Genomic DNA, 16,278 nt, shown 5'->3' with positions numbered 1-16,278 from the left:
AATTCCCAACTATTCCCATTCTTACCTTCCCACATCTGGCCATTTGCTTTTGCATCTCTGTCATCCCATCCCTTGTTCTGGCACAACTGTTTGTGGGACTGTGCAGTGAAATGACGTGAAGAATAAATTCAGCCTAAATCCAGCATTTTTGCAGGCTTTTAAAGCCAGATCAAATCCTTGAACTGAGAGGGATTATATAGCACTACAAAGGACTGAGTAGTCAAGAACAATAGGAGCTAGAGTATTGCTGCCAAACATTTTGTATCAATAAACTGTGGTCTTAGGAAAGCATTTTGAGAGCCACTGTACTCCCTAAGAAAGTAAGCACAGTTAACTGAAATTAAATTCAATAAATGATTTCTGAGATAGATAATAGTTAACTAAATTTTCCTACTAGGAAAGTGGTTTATTCAGATTCATTTATTTTATTTTATTTTATTTTTTAACATGTTTGATGATCAGAGCTAGAATTAGCAAAGCCCTCTCATTTTATATTCTTAATGCCAATTATAGTAAAAGGTAAGAATCAGACCTTGAGGCTTAGCTCAGATTTTCATTCAGGATAACTGAAGGTGTTGAAAGGTCTTCCATCAAATAGAGATTGCAGACTAAAGTTTGTACCAGCTACTTTTTTATAATTTTCATTGGCAACTTTCAAAGTAAAGAACAGCTAGATACAATCAGATCATATTTTATATGGATCCTTCTTTTTCAGTTTGCTTAGATACCCTTTTCACCCTTTTTAACTACCTTTATTTTTTCATGCTTTCTTTTCCTTCATGAAGTTCAAACGCTTGCATGCTTACAGGTAGCACATTCTTTGCATCAAACACACTATTATATGTATTGTTTCCCTTCTTAAGGGGTCAATTCAGGGCTGCACTGTAATTTAATACTCACATGAGAATTTAACTTGAGTTCAACAGTTTCTGTATGTATAACATTCAGGTAAGATTGAGTTTTAACCTTTGGCTGTTTTCCAGATCTGCATTAAGCTATTAACACCAAGTGCTTTCAAGACTTTGGTGATTTTTTCCATTGTACTGAATTTAAAATAATTAAAGAAAAGCTAGATGAAAGCAAGAAAACTGTGATACCATTTGAAGGCTGCTTTCTTACCTGTATGAGTTAGATGACATATTTAGCTTTTACCCAGTGTAAGAGAAGACATGCAATGCTTTACTCCAAGAGCAATGTTAAGAAAGGACTGAGAATCTTACACATCCCATCCTGTCACTCCTGATGGCAGATGATAAGGAGCAGATCATTACTGACTGTATTATTTGTTAGTTCATGAACAGAAAGCACAGAGCGTATTGAACCATCATTTCTCAAAAACACCTTTCCTTCCTGCACTGTAGCCAACCTCCTTGAGATACAAATGAACACAGGGAGAGAGAAGCCAGCCCTACTTATGTAAGAGATGAAGAAATTTCCAACCAGGTATTACGTGAACAGACAACATTTGGGCCAGCTTAGCTATTTTGACTACTGTAACCAAATATCTGCTAGAATGCTAGAAAATTAATTTGATTTTCTAAACATGAGAATTTATCCCAGAAGCCTAATTCTTACAACTGTATGTATCTAGTCAGAAAACACAAAAAACAGCAAAAGGATAGTGGATTAAAAAATATCCAACTGTTTTGCAAAATTCAGCTTTCATTTTCAAGAGCAAACCCAGAATATTTTAAAACCTACAAAGCATTATTTTTATTTAAAAAAGCCTGCAGATGTCAAAGTCAGTTTCTGAAGACATCAGAAGAATTCAAATTAGGCAAAAGAGCAGGCATACATGTAGCTACCAACTGTTGAAAACGCTCCCCTTTGTACATTCCCTTCACAGAATCTTCACAGATTCCCAAACTTCCTTCACGAAGTGTAAACTAAATTCATCAGATAAAGCACCGCATTTTAAAATACTTCCCAACATTCTTACATGAATCCTGAAATTTCTACTTGCAAGACTTAATCATCCATAACAGTCCCATTGGTTGGATGCTTCGTTAATTATGTTTTTCATTTTGGAACAGTCTCGGTCCAGCTCCTGATCACTATCAGTTCTTTAACAGATTAATAATTTCTGAACCAGAGGAGCTCTTTGAAAAGATCACAGAAAACATCTCAGCTCTACAAACATTGAACACGAGTGATCTAGGTTAAGGTCAATAATGAGTCAAGGAAGAGAAGCTCTTATTTCAGCTTTTTGCACAATACCTGCTCTGTAGGTAAACAGGAGTCTTTAGACTAACAACATGGACAGACCTTAACCTTTTCAAGCATACATATTTATTTAATTACTACATTTAAATCAAAGATATTTCCTATGAATAGCTTTTGCAAAGAGAGTGCATGAAGATTTCCTTTGTTTCTTATTTGAATCACTAACATGAAAGTGAAGGCTGAGGTAATCATTTCACTCAAAGGAAGTAAAACAAAGAAACCTCTATTTCATTGCTAAGAAAGCTGAGCTCAGAGGCTCCCACCAGCTGTTAACTTTAAAATACTGAATCCGACTAAATTAAAAAAAAATCACTTTAGACACTGAGGACTATGATGTGGTTGCTCCTTATGGGAGACATGTCCTAAGGCTGGGAAAAAACAATTTCTGTTCACTATGACATGGCTCACGTGGATTTCAGATGCAAACGGAAGGCCAGGCTTTCTGCAGCAAAAAAGCCTGTTCCATCTTTTACGTTGAATTTAATCAAAAGTCAATGCAAGCTAATTAAGAATAACTAGAACCCCGGCCTCACTCTTCCCTCAAATCTCACTGGTCTGTAAAACAGATGATAGGATATTTAGGAGAATATATTCGTTTTCTCCTGATAATTTAGCGTTAACAGCCCCTTAGCTGGAAACATGACATCGACAGGTAGGTTATATAACACAGTATAGCTACATATCAGGTCACGTGACAAATGAAAAATCATGCTACTTTTCTTCTAATTATAGAGTGCACAGTTTTAAGCCAAATTCTGCATTACTTCAGGATCTACAATCCAAACCACCTGTAAGAAAAAGCTGTAATAATTAAATCCATTGAAAAACTTAAGTCTTGTGTGCTTTTAGGGTTCATCAATATACTATTACACTAATGTAAACTTGCTGACTTCTAAAACTGTCATAACACTGTACTGAATTAGGCTATCTATATGGGAAGTCTATTAGTTTATTAAGACTTATCCCAGATCTTTCCACATACTTCAAAGGGCATTTGAAAATGTCATAAATTACCCAACAATTTCAGAACTACTTAAAAACAGTATTCTGTATAGGTTAGAACAAGTCTAGCTTGTAACCAAATTATCTTCTACCCTCATCTTAAGATGGCTTGAGCATTTTAGCAGTTAATGATAAAATATATAATTATCTATCTATAGCCCACATTCCATTCTTTCTGCTTTTCCTATTTTCCTGTTTTCTCAGCATGACACTACAGAGGAAGTATCTGCAAGTATTTTCTGTTGATAAACTTCACACCATATAGGAAGAATGCATGTGATAGGTGAAAACTTAAGAAAGACTTTTCTTGCACAACATTAAATTTATCTTCTAAAAGGAGTAGTGTAATCAGATAATTAAACATTTGTTTTTTGAACTTCAACCTACATACCATTAGAAGGACTATAAATTTGCTATCAGTAAGTAAAATACATATATTGAAATTATTTTCTTCAATCCACCTTGTAAGAATCTGATCTTTTACTCAATACTTCTGCATTTAATTGCACAGGAGTTTAAAGAAAAGCTATCCATAACAGGTATCCATATCTAACAGAAACAGATTCTTTGCTACAGGCAGTGGAGATTTTGCCTTAGTAAGGACTTTAAGCCCCACAGGGGATTTTTGTCTAGAAAAGGACAGAACTTGTAAGCACCACAGATATAATCTAATTAGCCTAATAAATCATTCCTATTAAAAACAAATTTGAATTTAAAAAGCCATGCTACTTCTTCAAAGAACTGTGCATACTATACAAATATTGATAGGATTCTCATAAAACAGAGAAAATAGCCAAGAACTAATCTGTAAATATAATTTAGTAAAGTTTGACCGTGTTCTTGTCAATAAATAAGAAAACAATACTGGTGTAAGGAGTTTCAAGATTTTGTTTGCAGAAACATACTTAAGTGACTTTATCTAAGGTAGGTGAAAGAATTCAGCTACACAGAACTGAAACAAAGGGAATCTGTTGTTCCAGCTTATCAGTTTCTTTAGTTTTTATCTGTTCCAGTTTTGTAAATATGGTTATTATTTTCAATTATAGGTTGTTCTCACAGTATTACAGCATTCCTAGAGCTCTTACAACCTCTCAAAGCTTTGTATTTAACTCCTGTTCTATCTAAACCATTGTCCTGTCCTTAAGATGATAAGGTTGGCAAAACATGAACAGCTACCCAGTTTCTCATTTTTTCCCCATTTTTCTTATTTTGTCAAAACAGGACTCATTCCTGCACTTGGATTTGTTCATGGCATTGTTCATTGTTTTCAGTGGGGCTGTGATTCATGATATTACTATTTAAATTCTATTACTGAACCATCTGGGTTATCATTTGCTAAACGTGTACTCATGATAGACACATTTTTCCTTCCTAGAAATCGCACACAATTTTTATCAATTGTTTTAGGAACAAATATTTAAAGAAACCTTATTTCATCAGTTGAGATATAATTTAGGAATCCAGGAAAGAAATCCTCTGAACAAAATGGAAAGGCACTTTTAGCTAGAACTGAGAGACTGTTTTTTAATACACAATTCACTCAGTTTTTATTTTTATTTTTTGTTTTATTATTATTTTTAACTCTTCTATTTATTATCTGACATGAATAGGCTAATTGCTCTACTACCCAAGCCATCTTAAAAAGAAATAAAGAAGTAAAAACACTGCAAAAAATGTTCATCAGCCATACTTTTCTGTCACATTGTACTCAACAGAAAAACAAAACAATTAACAAATGGCTGCTGAAAGATCAGATCTTCATCAGTAGTTCTAGCGCAAAGCCTTATCTCGCCTTCTTTGTATTTAAATATATATATGACATTGGGAAAAAGAAAAAATTGATCACTTTGATTTCCATTCCATCTGCAGTAAATCTCAGAAAGCATAGATGATTAGCAGATAGCAAAGTGGACATACATTCAAATCAGGTAGTTGCACGCACTTCAGCACATCACATCTGTATCACAGCGCATCACAAACTGTACACCACCATGTTAACCTTGTTCTCCAAATAACAACTGCCCTCTTTTCCGCCTGTTTCTTTACTGTTCCAATTTCTTTCATAAGAACTACTAAACAAAATGTACAAGAAAATTATCAGCAGGGTAAGCAGAGTAGGGTAACAGAGCATATACATATGAAAATGGAGAAAGTCAGAATTAAAAGTAAATCTGGCAGTCTTTAATTTTCATCATAGTATGAACAGTAAGATATACGTCCTTACTAATAGTGAAGTAAATGGCAACTAACACTGGGTGTCTTAATGGCGTATGTTGAAATTTAGTGCTGTTATAGAACTACATCATGAGCAGCCTACCTGCTCACCTGCTGGTGACATTACAAAACGGAAAGCATGGATAACTCAGGGTGGTGGGGTGAGATACAACACTGTCCCTCTGAAACACCACTTCGACTATGGTCTAAACTCAGTGGTCAAAAAAAAAACAAAACAAAACAAAAAAAAACCTTATTACTTAAAACTTCAGTTAGTTTGAGGCTCTCATTTTAGCTTCTCATAGATACTTCTCTAGCTTTTTCTTAGCACACCTGTTACACACCACGTTTTCTGTTAGCACATCTGTTGACACCAGAAGGAAGTACTCAGGTTCAATGGACTCGGTGACCGTATTTGAGCCCTTCATATTGTAACGTTCAGTGCTATTCTGTCCTCTGGCAGAGGCCTCCGAGAACTGTGGACAAGTCTTGTGCTGGCTACAGAAAAGCAGTTTAACCAACACAGGCACAGGTGCCGCAGAAGCACACTCGTTTACGTGCCCACGGGGAAGGCAGGCCGTGTAACTGCCCGACAGCGGCACTGTCACAGAGGGAGCCTAACTCTCACAGAGTGCCTTCTGCTGCATTAAAGCGACTGCTGAGAAACACAAGTGACATTAAATCCATGTAAGTGCCAGTATTAACCTATTTGCCCCTAATGCAACACACGTAGTAGGTTATCCAACGTACACAGAAAAAGACTCAAGCTGGTTACTCGTGTGTAGTTCCCAGCACCTTCCGCCCTAACCCTGCCCTGGCATCAACGCACCGCGCCGTCAGCAGCACCCTACCGCGGCGTGCGGGACTAACAACCGGCTCGTCGAGGCTCCCACCAGCCAAAGGGGCCGCTAACCTCCCAGGGCAGCTGCTCGCACTGCCCTGCCGGTTGCAATCTACCTTTCAAAGGGGCGATCCCACCAGACCGGGCGCTGCTCGCCATTACTACCGCCGCTCCAGCCGCTCTCCCCACAGCCCCTGCCCGCCGCCCCGGCGCAGGTGCCCGCAGCCGTGCTGCCGACGCCCAACGGCCCTAACGGCCGCCACGGCAGCGGGCGGGCCGCGCTTCCTGCCCCCGCCCTGGCGTCACTGCCGGAGCTGCCCAAGATGGAGGCCGCGCCGCGCGGCGGGGACGCGCTCCCCAGGCTCCGGCGCTGCTTGCGGGCGGGCGCGGAGCCCCGGGACCCGCCGCTGCTGCAGCCGCCCTTCGGCGGCGGCGGCGGCGGGACGGCCGGTGGGTGGTGCCGGCGGTGGGGGGAAGAGCGGCGGGCGGGGCCGGGCGCGCAGCCCCGTGCGGCAGCGAGGCGCTTGCGGGCGCGGGGCCCCCGCGCTGCCGGGCCCGGTGAGGCGCGGCCGCGGCGGGGGGGGTGGGTCCCGGCCTGCCTGGCTGCGGCTGCCGGCGGCCGCCCTCGAGGAGCAGGGCGGGGGTCCCCTCAGGAGAGCTCGTCCGGTGCGGGAGGGGAGGCTCTGCCGGAGAGACGCGGCTTGTCGAGAAGACTTGCTGCTGGGAAGGAGGTGCTTTACGTGCTCCAAAGCCCAGCTCTGCTAGAGCAAAATGTAGATAAATAAAGTTCAGGAACACCTGTAGCCTTCAGCAGAGCTGTTACCACGCTCAGCCAGGGATAACATGCGAGGGGGCAGAGCACTAACACACGTTACATTGCTGAAGGCAGAGAACTGTCGTGTTCTTACCCAAATTGCTGATAACTTCTAGTGATAAAGGAGGTTTAAACACTGAAACGTCAAATACACCTACACTTCCACAGATATGCCTTCCCTTTCGTTTTTTTGACACTGTATAGAAGTATTCAGCTTGTTAGTTGGTCGCTATCACATGCAGAAAGTATGCTTTCCCATCTGCTTGCGCCATTGTCTGGCTTTCTGTGAAATGGTGAGAACAAAAGATATTTTTCAGTGTAATCATATTTTTAGTGTACCTGCTCCAGGTACACCACACAAATCAATCTAGCTCCTGAAACTAAAGTTGAAAATCTCTTGTGATGTGGCAGTAGTTTTGTATAGGAAAATGATTTATGCCAAAAATCAGTTTGCAAACATTAAAGTTAATGAAAATGGATATAAATAAATCAGTAATTGGGATACAGACCTTTCCTTTTATATTTCAGATTAATGGAAACACTTTAATAACAATAGGAGGTTCTTAAGTGGTTAAATAACCCTTTCATAATCTAGTCAGCTGTTAATTTTCTAAAAGGGTACGCAAACAAAGTGTGTGTGATTGTTACTGCCTTATCATTTCATCAAAAGGTACCTCGCTTAGTCTGTTTTATTTCAGGAAATGTGCAGAGCATTTTAGAATACTTCCTCTCTAATACAAAGTGTATTAAGCTGAATATCATAATCTCTAAAGATAAATGATTTAAAAGCATTAAGCATCATGTTTTATGTAACTAAAATCATACTCCACTTAATGACTGGCTTTAGTCATGTAATTATGTTCTTATTTACAGAAGAGTCTACAGCTGCAGAGAAAAAAAGAAAGCCTCCACCCAGACTGAATATTCACTCCGCATTCTGGATTTTGGCATCAATTGCTGTGACATATTACTTCGAGTTTTTTAAAACTGTTAAAGAAACTATTCAAGCAGATAGGTAAGGTACCTTTTCGTACAAAGAGAAGTTGTGTGTTCATCTTGCAATTGCACTCAGATTGTTCCGTCTGACCATTGTGTTTTAAATCTTGGATAAACAAGATATACAATAGGAAGTGAGGGTTTTGTTGTTGTCTTGCTCTGCAGAGGGGCTACTTCGTAAGGTAATCCTGTGATGCCACATTTGGCTACAGTGCTGGGAAACAGAACTTGGAATTTATTCTTGATATCTTAGTCTCTCAAACCTCCTTTACCTGTTGGAGAAAATGCATTATATCTAGCTCTATGCTGGAATAATTAAAGTCCTACAGAGAAATAATACCTTCAGCTTGAAGTTGCTAACTTGTCTAGTCAGAGTTGTGTTCCTGAAGATGTGATGAGCAAAGAAATGTCATTAAATATAAAAATTATAGAATAACACCTAAGTGTGAGATAGCAGCTTCTTAATTTTGTGTCTCTAATTTATTTTGATGACTGTTCTACAGAACAGGAAACATCAATTTTCAGTGAGTTGAATCAATTAACTCAGAACTTCATCTGTTTTCTCAAGGTGTAGAATCATTATTGGATCTTTTGTGTATTTTTGAAGACCAATTACAGAAATATGTAGGCGCATGCTTTGCTACTACATTAATGATTTCAGTGAGACTTTTTAGAGCAGGAAATTAATTGTCTCTAAGGGTTAAGCGTCTTACACTCTAGGACTGTACATCTTAGATGAAGTTTCTTCTTCAGCTTATCACTTTCTGAAATCACTTGAATTGTGGTTAGTTCACAAAACATGTCTGAAAATCTTAAAATTCCCACCTAAAGGTATGTAGACTTAAGCTATTCAGTATGCAGAGCAGACTATTCAGGGTAGTGTGTATAAGGGATATGACCATGAGAATGGATTTGTAATGGTGTTCCAAAATGATGCACGTAAATAGAAGGATAGACTAGGGAGAATGCATCTTTGGTTCGAAGATGATGCTGAGATGGGAAGGGCTATGAACACTTTGGAAGACAGGATTTAATTTCAAATGAGTATCAGTGGATTTCAGATCACTTCTCAAACTGGAGAAATAGTATGTAGAAGAAAGTTAAGATTCCGTAGGGACAGATGCGCATACACTTAAGGAGGAGAGCTCTAATATGTAGATGCAAAATGGAGAACAGTGGGTAAGGACAGTGCTATAGAAAAGAATGTGGAAATTGTAACAGACCACATATCAGTATCAACCAACCCAGTTGTTACTTGGGGGAAAAAAAGCAATGTTTTTAATATATGCAGTAGAAGTTTTTGTAAGTACAAGGTGAAATACAGTTTTCCGTACTATGCTGGTAAGGCCCCATCTAGAAAACTGCGTTCATCCAGGGCATCCTATACTGAGAAAGAAATAGATCAACTGTAGAAACACTGAAAGAAACAAAGATAACTTTTTCTCATGAGATGTTATTTATTTAAATTAAATTAAATATGGAATTAAATATGTATATTTAATAAAAAAGTGGAAATTAAATATGTATATTTAATAAAGCCAGTAATTTCATCTTAGTAGGACTTAATCGTGAGTTTACTGTACAAAATTGGATAATATTAATAACTTGTTACAGGAAAATTCAGATTTTCTTATTTACTAATCACACAAATCAAATCCCATATGCAGCCAACAGACAAAAGTAGAAATCAGTAATAATTTTTTTATCAAGTGCTTAAGTTGTTATTAATAGCCTAATTTTTAAGTAAATACAATACTTGAGGTTTCTTGAAATCCTGCTTGATATAATTTGCTTTTTATGTAGGCTCTGCTGAGCCATCTATGTACATGCAAAATTTGTTTTAACAACAGAATGTTTTAATATTGTACCTTTAAGTTTACACCAAAGTAGAAGAAATCTCTACCTATTTTGTTGAAAGTGTGGAAGTTTTGGTTTTATTTTTATCAAAAAAAAAGCTGAAATCTAAACATCAAAATGAAGTTAACTTCTCTAGAAGATTTCTAGGCTTCTTTGAGCAGACCAGTGAAAGATGAGTGAAATAACTTCTGTGGATTTAGTTTCAATGGGATTGGTGGATCTCAAATATTTTCAGATATTTTCACCTGATGGTGCTTTCTGAACTCTCTCAAATACTGCCTTGCTGTCATTGTTGTATCAGTATGTAGAAACTAAACATGGCCTCGCTCTGTGCTGAGATTCCCTGGAACTGATGTTCCAGACATGGTCTAGATACATCCTACATCCATTTGTCTGTGGATAGAAACTAGTGTCTCCAGGGTGTGATGGAGATTCTGGGTGTCTTCAGCTGCTTTCTGAAGGATCCTGTCCTCCTCCGTTGTTATTTAGATAGACAATGGTAGCTACTTTCTTAATGCAGGTGTTTCAGTTGGTAGTATCCAGGTATCAAAATAGCATAAGCTATTTATTGCACTGTACCAGAGCAAATGTTATTTGGAGTACACAGCACCTTGATGACCCTCTGTATTTTAGTCATCAAACTGCAGTAACAAGAATTCACTTTCTTTTTTTTTTTAATTGCTAAATATACATTCCTGTATGTTTGAGATTGTATTTAAGTGCATCTTCCCTGCCAAGCTGTCTTTCCCATCCTACTCTGGAAGTCTGTCCTCAAGTAGGCTCAAATGTGTGGCTTCCTAAATAATCACATACCCTATGCTATATTGATTCTGGGTTTGCAATCTTGGATTTCCATACTATTTTCTTCAGCGGCTATAAAGAAGATGTTCCATTCTGCTAATCTGTTAAATCTGAGAGTTCATAAACTTGAAAGCTTATTAAAAGCCTTCTACAATATTTCTGTTGCACAAAAGTCAGTCAGGTCTAAGTTATACTGCGAAACATAGTTGCAGTAGAGCCTAGTTTATTTAATTACTGACAAACTATTTTTAGTATGGTAGTATAGTAAATTACTGACAAGGTCTGTTGCACTGTATTTCTAATGTATTTGAGGAGAAATAAATGACAAGGACAATGCATTATGAAATTAAACGTCAGTAGTTATGCATATTAGACATCTTTAGAAAGACAAAAGTACATATTTTGCAAAAGCAATTTAAGAAAAAACTTCCAGCAGCTTTAGGACAACCTGTAGAATTAACAGGTATTTCTTCTTCTGTTTTTAAAGTAGAATGAAGATTAATATGCAAACTGAAATGCGATGGTGCTTACTGATGCTTTTTTCTCCCCACAGTTGGTGGTTTGCCTCTGGCATTTGTTTATTGGCTGCATGTTTATCTGTTGCTTTTTACTGCATAATATATCTTGAGTGGTATTGTGGAATTGAGGACTATGATGCACAGTACCCAGTACTGATACCCATCACAACAACTACCTTTATTGCAGCAGCAATATGGTAAGTTAGAATACTGTGGATATACAAACTTTTGCTAAATCTATGCAAGTCCAACTATGTTAATGGGCTCGTTTTTATAAAAAGTGTAATTTTTGTAATTTTGCTGAACATACTGGTGACCATATGAGTTCTACTTAGCATCCATAATTTCTTCCACTTTCAACATTCATCCATGAGACTAGTTTTTTATCACCTTTAATGTTTGTATGTATGGGTGTCTGCATGTCTTTTCAGTAATAGTCCCTTTTAAGTAAATGAGACTGACTGTGGAGTTATATATTATTCTGCTGGCAAGAGTGGTAGGTCTGTCTGTATGTCTTTTTAAAGAGGGTTTTTATGACAAATCAGGCCATCAGTAGCTCATTCAGGTAGGAAACAAACATCAAATCAGCATTAAAAACAAAAACCCCAGTGTACTGAAACAGTATTTGTTTGTTGTTGATGCACTGTTTAATATGACAGTGAACTCTCTGTAACTGTTGGAAAGATGACAAATTTGGCCAGAGGTCTGTAACATTTGAAACTGTATATTAAGTGCACTTTTAAATGTACTTGATCTTTTCTGTCTTGAAAATTTTTGGGAAACAGAATTCCTTAGATTTGTTAGTGTAAATTGCTTATCTCTTCCACTGTTTGTTAAGTTTACAAATTAAGAAGAGAGTGTATTTTCTAGGTGGGGACATTATGCCAGATTGGTACCTTATACAGAGTTCTTCACTATCAAACCCAATCTACAAATAGAAAACATATACTGAAATTTATATTTTAACTATTCTTATGTGTGTTTTAAGGGGTTGTATCTTGTCAGATAATGGTGCTTTTAGTAAGAGCTATTTTCTTCATACAAAGATAGGAATTAGGGTTGAGCAAATATGCACGTGAGTAAAAATAAAAAGATATAAAAAAAATTGTGTGTGTATGTGTGTAAATATATGCATTTGCCTTCTAAATGAAAGCTAGTTCTTTTAAGTTTAGCTGTTATATCTGAACAACACCAGTTCATGATCTTTAGCCTATTTTTTGCAATGCTAGGAACAAAAGGAAGACTGAAGAAGATAATGGTCCCTATAGTTTAGAATCAGTCAGATTCATAATCTTTCTAATCCAGTCATAAAAATGTTTGTCATCCCCCCCTCCCCTTTCTGTTCAGTTAGCTTGTTCTCAAATCTCCTTAGCTGGAAGTACAAATGAAGGCTCATCTCTGGTGCCATGCATGTCCATGGAACAGTCGAGAGTGCTTTGTTTTCAGATGCTGCATACACAGAGATTCTGAAAGTAAAAAGGTATCTTTACCCCTGAAGGGACTGAGTGGACTTGCTCAATGTAAAATCCTCAGCTATTGAAGTTCAAGGATGAGTCATCAGTAAATAAGTAGTAAACCAAGCTACCAGTTAACCCAAAAGTAGCACCAGTTTATTATTTCTTTCAAGTCATAAAGAAACAGGCATTTTTCCGGGCTGTCAGTTAAGTCTCATTTCCTCTTGTGCCAGGTTTTCTTTGTGTGATTGGTATTATTTCTGTAATATAACAACAGAACTTACCTAAAACTTCTTGCTTTCATTCCCAGTTTCAACATTGCCCTATGGCCTGTCTGGTCATTTATCACACCTTTGTTGCTCTTCACTCAGTTTATGGGTGTTGTGATGCTTGTGTCACTCCTGGGATAAGTCCTTCAGGTAAACATCTGTTGAATTATTTAGGCACATAAACATATTGTTGCATGAACTGCTTTGTTAGACAAACAATTTAAGGATTCCTTTGTGTTTTGTGTATGCTTTTGGAGTTACTGGACAATATGCAAGTATCTTAAGGGGAAGAATACCCTTTTTATTTTTCCCTAAGATTCTCTTCTGGGTTATGAAAAGAAGGTACTAGTGAGAATCAGTGGCTTTGGAGAGTTTGGGCCAAGTATCTGCAGGTTTGCCCAAACTGGAAAAACTTCTCAGAGAAGTTGCTTGATCTGATAGTAAAGGGGAGAAGGCTGTTGCATATGAGAAGTTCTTGGGTCTTCCTGAAAAACAGCCGCTTTAGGGGAAAACAGATGTTTTGTTTGCTTGAAAAATTCATCCTTAATAACTGACCTGTTGTGGAGGGGTTCTCACACCTTTTGTTAGAATCCTGTAAAATTAAAAAGCTTAATAACCAAAACATCAAAGACAGTTCAGCCAATACAGTAAGGGGCATCCTCTATATCACAGATGTCTGGGTTATCCAGTGAGGTGAATGCTTCAGCAGAGCTTGCTTGTTGTTCTTCTTTTTCGGGAGAAATGTAGGGAAGCCAACTGATTTTCTCTTGCCATCACAAATCCTTTCCAGTGAAGAAGTCTATCCAGCATTTGTAAGAATGCAGCAAGAAGGAAGGCTGCATTTTTTTGAGTGTCGCTTCTTGTAGTGCCAGAGCTGTAGCCAAAAAATATTTAATAGCTGGGACACAGCTTTTATTTGCATAAACCAACTGAAGTTATAGACATATATATTTTCCTAATTCCTATACATCAAGAAGCCTACTTTTTTAAGGAGGCAATTAACTTGGATTATACTCTGACAACAGCTATGGCCTCCTGAAAAATACTATACTTCCTTCAGAACCTCTTTACTGCATTATAGGAGTTTGAGTCACACTTGCTAATGCAAACTTCTTCAGTTCATGTTTGTTCCTTCTGCCATTAGGTACATTCTGCTGAGCACTGGAAGGAGATGGGGAGAGGATGCGTTGTGGTCTGTTAGAGCCGTAATCATATTAACAGACTAAAACAACAATTCTGCATTAAATTATACTTAGGTGGACCTAGAAAGTAGGAAGTAAAAATGAATTACAAATGTCCTGAACAGCTGAACCTTATGAAAACATTCAATTTTTCTACGTGAACAAACCAGTGAATGCTGTTATACAGCAAATTGTTCACTGCACTTGGTGATGCAAAGTCATCTAACTAATCAGTATCAAATTAGTACAACATACCATCAGTATGTAGAGAGAATAAAGCTATCCTTACTGTATTTTAAAGTTGGATTTTTTTTTTCTTTCAGCTTCATGTGAGGACTTGCATAGCTGTTATCCTGCAAAGTGAATGTCACTTAAATCACATTCCGGTCTTTTGATACAGTTTCTAATACCGTTTGTTTGCTATAACTGATACTATAAAGACTACCTGATTTAAAAATCATTTAGAAATAATCCTGGTTCAGCCAGTGGCTGGGAAGAAGCAACTGACTAGCAAAGAACAGAAGGGTAGATAGGTTTTACATCTCTTAGTAACACAAAGCTTTTCATCACTGCTTTGTAAAGCTTTTATTTCTATTTTCTTATTAAGCAGATGGGTAATAAGTCAGTTGTAAAGTGTTAAGTCCTATTTGCTGAAAAATCTTAGAATCATGGAATCATTTAGGTTGGAAGGGACCTCCAGAGGTCACCTAGTACAGCTTCCTGCTCAAAGCAGGTCTATTGATTTGGAAATAATTGATGTTTAAGTTCCAGTGTTGTGGGCTTTTAATACTATATTTGAGTTGACAGCTTAACTGTTGCTATTTGGAAACTGCATACGCACTTGTAAACTTATTAATAGATGACACGTAGACATTTCTTGATCTATTAAACTTGTAATGTTATCTGTGTTACCATGTAGGAAATATTTTATTTCCTAGTTTCTTGATTTCAGATCTACTAGTGCTGGGGAAAAAAGATTGGATCTGAGTAAGGGCCTGGAAAACTGGTTGAAGTTTACACCATTGTTAATTTGATAGTGCCATCAGTGAAATAAATGGATTACAGTTTTGCTGATGTGGTTTGTCTGCAGCCAAAGATGGATGATCAAGCTGTGAATGACCAGCAATATAACAAACAGTTGTCACACTACACAAGAAACTAAGAGCACAAAACAAATTCTTTTGATATATGCACTATTTTCCAGTATTCAGGATGTTTTTCTTCTGTAAATTAACTTCTCATTCTTAACAGTGCCTGTTAATGAAGTTGCCATTTTTCTTCCTCAGTAATAGAGAGGCTAATATTAAGTTAAATGCCATTAGCCAAACACAGCTGGAAAATTAAAATAACATTGTTTGTTTTTTACCTTGGTTGAGACATTTAAGTATCTGGAAACCTGGACAGCATCTAGTCACTAGATCATTTTATATGGAGCATTGTATTAAATATTTTCAAACCTATGCATTTTGGAAGATGCAAGAGTGTAGAATGTGGGGACTGAAACTTGTTAAATATTACTGCTTGTGACTGTTGCTTGAAGTCTGGACTGTAAGAGGAGACTATGTTCTTAATTCTGACTTTGAATTCACACCATTGCTGAACACGCACTACAAGAAATGTTCGATAATGAACAAGGTATCTTAAGCTGCTGTTGTTTCATTGTGTACTGACAGCAACTTTTGTCCAGTGTAGAGGAGAAAATCCTCATATTCATCCTCAATACTCATCTGGTCAAACCAAAATAAAATGTCTAGCACTGCTGTTGCTATACTAGCTTGTAGAGTAAATTAACAGATTGATCTATTTAATATTTGAGTTTTTGAAAAAGTAGTTGTACTTCTGATCTTGAAGGAGCAAATTGCTTATCTTCTGGTCTTCATCTTTTAACAAATTCAGACAATTTTACATCTGCATAAGCATGTATATTTGAGTAACTTTTGTTTATTGTATTTAAATGTGCTTTTGCTCAGGGAGGTAATTATCACTGTATTTGTGTTTATCGACTATATAAATGCTGTAGGTAATTTAAGTTGCCTTGTACTCTTCAATTAAAGTTACTCTTTACTACATGATTTTTCAGATTTATTCTTCTGGGCATCTTAAACTTT

General features: G+C 37.4%; 1 protein-coding gene across 1 annotated transcript; it reads left to right on the top strand.

The window, feature by feature from the left end:
* The first annotated feature begins 6,385 nt into the window (after positions 1-6,385).
* TMEM128 (transmembrane protein 128) lies at positions 6,386-16,242 on the top strand. The gene is made up of 5 exons (XM_064511437.1): positions 6,386-6,730; positions 7,968-8,109; positions 11,302-11,463; positions 13,031-13,139; positions 14,494-16,242. Exons 1-4 carry the CDS (start codon positions 6,604-6,606, stop codon positions 13,128-13,130), a joined length of 531 nt encoding a protein of 176 aa, XP_064367507.1. The 5' UTR covers positions 6,386-6,603; the 3' UTR covers positions 13,131-13,139; positions 14,494-16,242.
* The last annotated feature ends 36 nt before the right edge of the window (positions 16,243-16,278 follow it).

The sequence above is a fragment of the Dromaius novaehollandiae genome, chromosome 4 (assembly GCF_036370855.1).
Source record: "Dromaius novaehollandiae isolate bDroNov1 chromosome 4, bDroNov1.hap1, whole genome shotgun sequence".
Taxonomy (NCBI): Eukaryota; Metazoa; Chordata; class Aves; order Casuariiformes; family Dromaiidae; genus Dromaius; species Dromaius novaehollandiae.
Note: the sequence above shows the minus strand (reverse complement) of the source record. Positions and strands in the feature narration are given on the sequence as shown.